Below are 8,563 nucleotides of genomic sequence, written 5' to 3' on the forward strand. Positions count from 1 at the left end.
AGACTGGACATGGCACTTAGTGCCACGGTCTAGTTGACATGGTGGTGTCAGGGCAATGGTTGGACTCGATGATCCCAGAGGGCTCTTCCAACCTGATTGATTCTGTGATACTCTGGATCCTGTGGTGACTGCAGCAGAGCAAGCCCAGAATGTGACAGTATTCTCAAGTGCCATCCCTTCAAGCAGATTCCTTCACCCTGGCCAGTCATATTTCAGGGAAATACCACTCCATTCTGGAAAACTTTTAGAGAAGCAGCTCTAAGCTAGTGTGTTACTAGAGCGTAGATTCAAGGATGTTTTTAGAATATATTAAAAAAGCCAATTATTTTCTGTTAAACTTTCCAAAACAGAAAGTAGGAGCATGTAGCACAAAACAGCAAATGTAACATTAAAGAAAAATTTACCTTATTTCTCACAAAATGAGGAAGCATTGTCTCTGGTAGACTACTGCATGTTTATTGATAAACAGCATTTCCTTTTTGAAACCAGAAATTTTATTAAATTAACGTGACAGAAGTACATAAGCCTTTGTGGACCTCAAGACAATTCACACAGGCGCTGCTGGAGAGGAAACCATATTCCAGACTACAGGGAAGGAGCTCTAGGGCACAGTCCCCACTTGCTTGTTCAGCTTACCGAGTGTTCACCTGCAATGAAGAGTTCACACCATCAGGCACAGGGAGGCCAGGGGATATGTAATCATTACTTCTCTGCTTAATGATCCTGGTTTTTTAGTCACTTTCTTAACTCCTTACTTCAGGGTACAATATAATGCATTTCACCTTACTTTAATTGCAGTTATTAGACAACCAAATGGCCTCGGTAGCATGTAAACAGAATACTACACTGTAATTATATTTTGAAGCACAGCAAATTAGATGACAATAATTATCCTGATGCTTGTCAAAAAAAGATTATAAACAAAACACGCTGCAAACACTACTCACCACATCGTCGATCTTCAGAATACTGCGCACTGTTTCTGTTGCAAGAGTCAGTGCACTCAAAGACACGAGCAGGGGCTGGACAACCAACTCCTCCAAGATGTTGGAAATGCCACCCTGCAAGAACAAGTAGCTTTTACTTTGTGCAAGTCAGACTCCCATTAGGTTTAGGAAGTTTTCTTTTAGCAGAATTCTGGAAAAGCCTGTCAACTCTAACTTAGACTATCCAATTGTCCTCTTCTGTCCTCACCAGGAAGGAGTATTATGGTAGGGGTCTTCTCACCCTGAGCACTTGACATACCCAGTCAAAACGAGCCAAGAGAAACCCAGTTATGCCAGCTTAGACATGGTGACCATTTAGGGGAAGCCAGCCACTGCGCTCCTCCAACACAGGAGCGCCTTCCACGGCAGTGCCTCTCTTTCTGTAGCTGCAATAATGTCTTTGAAGAGACAGAGGAAGCTGCTTGTCCTTGCTCTTATCAATACTCAGGATAAGCTGTTAAAGCCTCAGAGAACAAACTATAATCTACCTCAACGCTCATTTTAGGGAGAATACTATTTAAGACACAAACTTGCCCTCTCCTTAGCGCAGCCCTAACGCTAACATGTTCCTTTTAACGCCCAAGTGTTTTCCCAAGCTATGCTATGCACGTATGACTCCTCATTACCTTCCTGACGTTGATGCCAGCTGTCTTCTCTCCTTGAGCATGCCTGTTTCTCAGGTCTGTTACCGTTGAAATAGGATTGAGACCTGCGTTTTCAGCCAGCGTGGACGGGATGACTTCCAGTGCGTCCCCGTACGCACGGACGCAGTACGAGTCCATGCCCTTCAGCGTGCGAGCGTACTCATTCAGGCGCAGTGCCAGCTCTATCTCCGGTGCTCCGCCTCCTGCAATTAAAGCTCTGAGGACAGAAATTAAAAATAAAACCTCATTTTACATAAGTGCATAAAGAATTAGCTTTCTGTATTAGAATAATTTATTAATAACCACACTGAGACATTACCTTTTCTTAACTAAGCATCTTACGACGCACAGGGCGTCGTGAATTGAACGCTCAGCTTCTTCTAGAACAAGTTTGTTGGATCCACGTACCACGATGGTTACAGTTTTTCCAGGGTTTGTGCAGCCCGTGACCTAAAATGTAAAAAGCAAGTAACAGGACTGGGAAAAAGGGTTCTGGACAAAGAGAGACTTCAGTTGGTATCTGCAAGTTCTGATGTCTGGCTAAGCACAACCACTACACTTACCAAGTCGGTGGCTACTCAGGGGGTGGAAGTAGGTACTTAAATGTAGGAACTTTAGTAGTAAAGAACATTAAAGTGAGTGGGCGTTATTAAAATAATTGGCAGATGTCAGGTAGGTATTACCATTCTGTCACCCACTCACCTTTATCAGTTTCCCAGAACCGTTCAAGTTGACCTCCTCTGCCAGCTCAGCAGAGCCCAGCATGTCAGCGGTAAACTGGTCAATATGAGCAACAGGCTTAGTTCCAATGGTCTGAAAAAATAATGGGAAAAAAATTAATCCAGAACCTGAACTGCAGAGTCTGCAAGCACACTGCAGTAAAATGCAGTTAGGACTATGGCTTTTACATCTGTCCCCAGTTTTCTAGAAATACGACTGCTCAACAGGAACGTTTTTTAGGGAAACTTCTGCTCTTCCATTACAGTCAGAACATGAAACTTGTGAAAGTGTCACAATAAACACTAAATACTTAGTTTTGGGTTAGGCTTTAAACACCACTGCTACTTTAACAACCGTTATATAACTCACTTTACCTTACATATAAACTCAATGTCATCTCTTTCAATGTCTTTAACCACCATGATCTTCATTTTGTTCAGAAAATGGAGGGCAAGGTCACTCAGAGCATCCCTAAAAACAAGAGGCAAGTAGTCAGCCCACAGTGCCGTTCTCATAACCAGGGCATACTAGCCCGTTGCATGCTTCTTACCAGCAATACTGAAATTCTTCAGACTACAAAGGAGGGATGTCATGGAACTCAAAGTACAGACACTACTAGTGCTTTCTGGAGGTACAGTCCCTGTTAGAGCCAGTCTGACACTCTGCCAAGTGTCACTGGTGGTATTCGCCTTCAATTTCCCAGGTATTCAAACAATTCCAGCTGTTTCCCCAAACTCACACACAGTAAATGGGTAAATCAGTATGAACGTACCGCAGAATAGATTTCTGAATGAGCAGCACGTTGCATCCAGCCTTCTTGATTTGCTTAACTAAATTTAGAATATAGGCTCTCTCTTCACGCAGGACTCTGTCCATTTGAGCATAATCTGAAACAACTATTTGGTTGTCCATCTATTAAAAAAAAGAAAGAGAAAAGCAAGTATTATTGCTGACTTTAAAAGCAAGTGTCAAGATGTTCCACATTCTTTAACTTAGGAGCCTGCGATTCAAAGCAAACAAGCATGATGATAGTAAAATACGTCTTAGAGATTGTTTAAATGAGAAATACTGGACTTCTGAACTATTTTTTTATAGCAACTGTAAATTCTTTAAGAGTTATGAGCAGCTAAGCATTACCTAGCAGACCTTGACTATAGCTGTGGAATAGAGCTGACATCACAACATCTTAAAAAAAGGTCTTATGATCACATTTACATCTCTCCCAAGTGCTACAGCAAAGGGTTTCGCTCTAGTCATGGTTTAACTTACATCTGTCTTTGGAGCAGACAAGCAGAACTGAATGAGGCCAATTTTGGCTTTTTCCACTCTGGTTACACCAGTATTTGCCACCTTCTGAGTCAGGACTAGTCCTTCAACCAGTTCGCAATCGTCGATTGTGCCTCTGGAAACAAAAACAATCCGTGACTCTCGCACTTTGGGAAGCTGATTTCACAGAGACAAAACTCATCTAGTTACAAATTGTTTCTTACCCCAATTTCTTAACAATTTTAATATCTCTGAGGTCCACACTACTAGCTGTTGTTGGGTCAATCACCTTCATCACTGCATCCACACTCATCGGAGAAAGTAAACTAGAATACTGACACACAACCTAAGGGATTTAATAGGAAAGGAGAAAAACGGTGAGAGATTTAACACTGATGAGCAGTAATTTCAAAATAATGTCATTGTATTTTAGTGTTTGACTTCTGCATTTTGAAACAAAGCTCGTTTTCCCTCCCTGTCCACCAACCACATGCCTTAACACGGCATCTTAATGGTTACTCCATTTAAAGGAAAGAGCAGCTATGCTGGTGGGAAAAACTTTAGGGACTTATGGCTCTGGGGTGCCTAACGTAAGTCCAGAGGAGGCCACGAAGATGATGATGAGAGGGCTGGAGCACCTCTGCTATGAAGACAGGCTGAGAGAGTTGGGGCTCTTCAGCCTGGAGAAGAGAAGGCTCCGGGAAGACCTCATAGCAGCCTTCCAGTATCTGAAGGGGGCCTACAGGAAAGCTGGAGAGGGGCTTTTTACACGGACAAGTAGTGACAGGACAAGGGGGAATGGTTTTAAACTGAGAGAGGATAGATTTAGATTAGATGTTAGGAATAAATTCTTTACTGTGAGGGTGGTGAGACACTGGCACAGGCTGCCCAGAGAAGCTGTGGCTGCCCCCTCCCTGGCAGTGTTTAAGGCCAGGTTGGATGAGGCTTTGAGCAACCTGGTCTAGTGGAAGGTGTCCCTGCCCGTGGCAGGGGAGTTGGAAATAGATGATCTTTAAGGTCCCTTCCAGCCGAAACCATTCTGTGATTCTATGAAAAAACTTGGATTTCTCTTTCTTAAGACTCTTAAAATAAGACTTTTGAGAGCTTCCCAGATTATTCTGCTGGCAGGGAAACCAGCACACTTCTCCAGATTTCGATGCTGTTTTATGAACAAAACTGCCTACACAAACTGCTGGCAAAAGCTCTCAGTATCCCACCTGACATTTCTGTTGCTGTTTTCAGCTGAAGCTTGTTTTTACACTCAAGAGCCACCATCTAAAATCATGAAATATTTCAGACTGAAATTCAGTGTGAGTGCTTCAGTTCAATCTGAATCAATCACAGCTTTCTGAAAAGTCAGTCTAAGAGAAGGCAGCCAATGTCTGAAAACCAACTAGATTTGCGATGTGCAGGGTATTCTTAACAAGAACAGCAGCACAGACTGGGAAAAGCTGAAGGCTCAGCTAGCCTGGAGGTGCGGAGTTCAAGGATCCGTCGTACCTTTGAATTCAGCGAAGTCGTTGCACTATTCAGTAACGTTTCCCTGTCACTCAGTTCAACCGGCTGCGCCATGTTGGTCAGGATTTCGATACCTTTCTCCAAAGCTTTCTGGAATGACTCCGAAATGATGGTGGGGTGAATTCCTGCATGAAAAGGCTGTTAGACAGTCGTGCTTTCAAACCAATGCTTTTTTGTTGTTTTTTCCTCACCCTCTCTCTCCATTTTAAGATTAGAAACTCTTGTGCCAGAATAAATTGAAGACGTTTTAGCAAAATGTGTTTTTCCTGACTAAATGACCTCCCTTATTACTTTCCACTGTTAAAGCTGAGGAAAAAAGCTGTAATGTTCCTAATAATTCATCCTCCCAGACAAGTACAGCACATTTCCCTGCAATGTCTGACATCCCAGAAATACATTTTCTCAAAGCTTTGTTTCCCCTTGGCATTCTTAAAGCTGCTGCTGTTGAGGTAATACCTGCGAGGAGCCTGACTGGGATTTATTTCAGATTTTCAAAGACTGGTTTCCCAAAGGTGTGTATGAAATTCCTCCATTTCTCTGGAGTGTGATACACCCTGTTGCTTTTCAAAGCAGGCAGCTTATAGGCAAACGCTGGACAAGCATCATCTACCTCCCTCTTTTATTACGTGATTTATCACATCACCTAGGCACTATTTCCTCTATCAACAGTAATGCATTCAATTAAAAATAAAAAGCTAAACAGATTTTTAATCAAAAGTAAGACATAAGTGAAACCTGTCGGGAAGACTTGAGCCACCTTTCATGTTTCAACTGGAAACACCTACTTTCAGCTTCATTATACACGTGCAAGTGGATAAAGGACTTTACCTCCAGTCATGTTTTCATATTATATATATATTTTTACCTTTCTGAAGAAGTCTGGAACAGGCATCCAAAAGAGCTCCAGCAATGACAACAACAGATGTAGTGCCATCACCAGCTTCAATGTCTTGTGCTTTTGACAGCTCTACCAACTAAACAACAAATTATGACAAAAGTTTACATATACTGCTAATTAATTGAAAACACTGACAATTGATTACAAAAAAAAAAAGATATATTCAGGAATGCAGCACTACTGAAATTAACCTTGCCAACAGGACAAATCATGCCTTTTCTAATTTGAAGTCTGTACCTCTTGCAACTTAACTGCCCATACTTGTACACCTATTTGGCTGAAGCACAGCTACAGTAAAACAAATGACTTCGTACAGAAGCAAAGCAGCTCTTCTCCCAAGCTCAAAACTGTTAACACCTATCTAACAGGTCTACCTTTTCCTTGCCTGTAGAAGGGTCACAGGAAGCTCATTTCCATCTCCAACCACAACCAAATCTAAGAGGTCTACATTTCACTTCTCAAAAGACCAGGCTACTGCATCCTCGGGCCACCTGACCATAACCTAACTCATTCTCTTGTCCTAGTTGTTTTGGACATCAGTGACTCTTCTTCCCTCAATGAGTGATGAAAGTTTGGACTAGGTTCTTTTATGTCTTAAATCATGTCCAGAGGAATTATGCATAAGGAATACCAGGTAAGAAATAAGGACTCTGAACTCTTCAGCACATCTTACAATCAAAATAAACAGTCCTGGAGCATGCCATGCAAAATTTCCTGCTCTATCGCTAGTGGGTAACGCTCCTCAAACCCACATAGTATCATAGAATCATTCTGGTTGGAAGGGACCTTTAAGATCATCGAGTCCAACCGTTAACCTAACACTGCCAAGGCCACCACTAAACAACATTCCTAAGCACCACATCTACACATCTTTCAAACACCTCCAGGGATGGGGACTTAACCATTTCCCTGGGCAGCCCGTTCCAATGCTTGATAACCCTCGCAGTGAAGAAATTTTTCCTGATATCCGATCTAGACCTCCCCTGGTGCAACTTGAGGTCATTTCCTCTTGTCCTACAGTTTTTTTGTCCCAGAAGTTAAGCTCCAACACATATCGTTGTCCGAGCAATGGAAAAAAAACACTTACCATTTTGGCTGCGGGGTGCAGAACCTGCATTTGTTTCAGAATAGTAGCACCATCGTTAGTGATTGTCACGTCTCCTTTAGCATCCTGAATCTGAGAAGGAGGAGGAGAAACATAGTTCTGATCAGAATCTACAAATTTTTAATGTAATTTCATACTCCATGTAAAATATTTTTCCTGACATTATTTCTCAAACTGAGATGTGCATTTAGTTCACACTCTCCCTTAAATAAATGAAACTTGGAAAAGAAGTTCAAGGCAAAAGATGGCATTCTATATAAAACATATTGACTTTACTGTATCTCCAGTAAGCTTAATATTTTCAAAATTTAAGTGATAAGGTTTACCATTTTATCCATTCCCTTTGGTCCAAGGCTTGTTCTAATTGCATCGGCAACAGCTGGGAAGACAAAAAAATACATTTACAAGTTGATCTAAAGAGCTCCAAGCACTCACTCCATCATTCTAAATTCTTCTGAAAAGAAAGTTCCTCTCAGTATTAAGCAGTTCCCAGGTATTTTGCCAGCAGTAAATCACCCTTAATAGCAGAATGATATAAAACTTTGCAATATCAGGATTGATTGCCATAGCTCTTTCATTAAGCAATTAGCATCTGATCACTTGATTACAGCCATTTAAAAACGAGTAATACCATAGAAATATTATATACCAAGCAGTCTGACCCAGGCTTGTGTCAATGTCAAACACCCCCCAGCAAGCACGGGCCCCATCCCCGGGAGTTCCCTGCCGTTAACACCCTCCAGAACACCTCCCGCTCATACAAAACCGACCTCGCATCGTAGGGGGCGACAATCGGACCGCCTGCGCCCGCACGGCGACACCGGGCCGGGGGGATGCGCGTTCAGCTGCCCAGCCCCAGCACGGAAAGGCAGCGCCCGCGCCGCACCGTCTCTCCCCCACACGAAGAGACGAGTCTCCCCGGGGCGAGGGGCCTCCTCACAAAGGGGAGGAAGCGAACCCTCGCCGCCCTCCTCCCCTCCCGGCGGCGGCAAGGGCCGCCGCTCCGCCGGGGCTGCCGCTGGGCCCGGCCCCGGGAGGCCCGTGGGGGGGAGGCCGGTGGCCGCCTCCCGTCAGCACAAAGGCGGCGCGGAGCTGCCGGGGGAGCCGCCACTCGCCGCGCCTCACCTCACCTTTGCCGGCGGCAATGTTGCTGAAGCGGATCTGGGAGGGTTTGTCCCGGTCCTGGTAGGTGCCCTTGGCCCGGTTCCCGGCCCCGCCGTGGGCTTTGGGCCCGCTGTTCTCCGGCATTGTCACCCGCCACCGATGGGAACGGATGGATCCCGCGGTACCGGCCGCCCCGCCGCCGATGGGCACGGACAGTCCCCGCCGCCGATGGGCACGGATGGACCCCGCGGTACCGGCCGCCCCGCCGAGAACCTTCCACAAGGCACCACCGCCACCAGCAGGACGCGCCCGGGTCCTTCCA

At 44.4% G+C, this 8,563-nt stretch overlaps 1 protein-coding gene across 1 annotated transcript; it reads right to left on the bottom strand.

The window, feature by feature from the left end:
- Positions 1-471: 471 nt before the first annotated feature.
- On the bottom strand, positions 472-8,563 carry CCT4 (chaperonin containing TCP1 subunit 4). Its single transcript, XM_068399703.1, has 14 exons — positions 8,268-8,563; positions 7,464-7,516; positions 7,120-7,209; positions 6,000-6,108; positions 5,117-5,259; positions 3,841-3,962; positions 3,620-3,752; positions 3,123-3,262; positions 2,725-2,821; positions 2,333-2,443; positions 1,950-2,080; positions 1,613-1,847; positions 948-1,061; positions 472-647 (listed from the first exon to the last, which is right to left on the bottom strand). Exons 1-14 carry the CDS (start codon positions 8,383-8,385, stop codon positions 633-635), a joined length of 1,611 nt encoding a protein of 536 aa, XP_068255804.1. The 5' UTR covers positions 8,386-8,563; the 3' UTR covers positions 472-632.

The sequence above is a fragment of the Nyctibius grandis genome, chromosome 1 (assembly GCF_013368605.1).
Source record: "Nyctibius grandis isolate bNycGra1 chromosome 1, bNycGra1.pri, whole genome shotgun sequence".
Classification (NCBI taxonomy): Eukaryota; Metazoa; Chordata; class Aves; order Nyctibiiformes; family Nyctibiidae; genus Nyctibius; species Nyctibius grandis.

What these genes read in the sequence shown, in the direction of transcription:
- CCT4 (XM_068399703.1), bottom strand. Translation starts at nt 8,385, where the DNA reads ATGCCGGAGAACAGCGGGCCCAAAGCCCACGGCGGGGCCGGGAACCGG. An exon ending in ATTCAGAAATCTATTCTGCG is followed by an intron (nt 2,822 to 3,122) that starts GTACGTTCATAC and finishes TCTTGTTTTTAG; the next exon opens with GGATGCTCTGAGTGACCTTG. An exon ending in CTGGCATCAACGTCAGGAAG is followed by an intron (nt 1,062 to 1,612) that starts GTAATGAGGAGT and finishes TTGTTCTTGCAG; the next exon opens with GGTGGCATTTCCAACATCTT.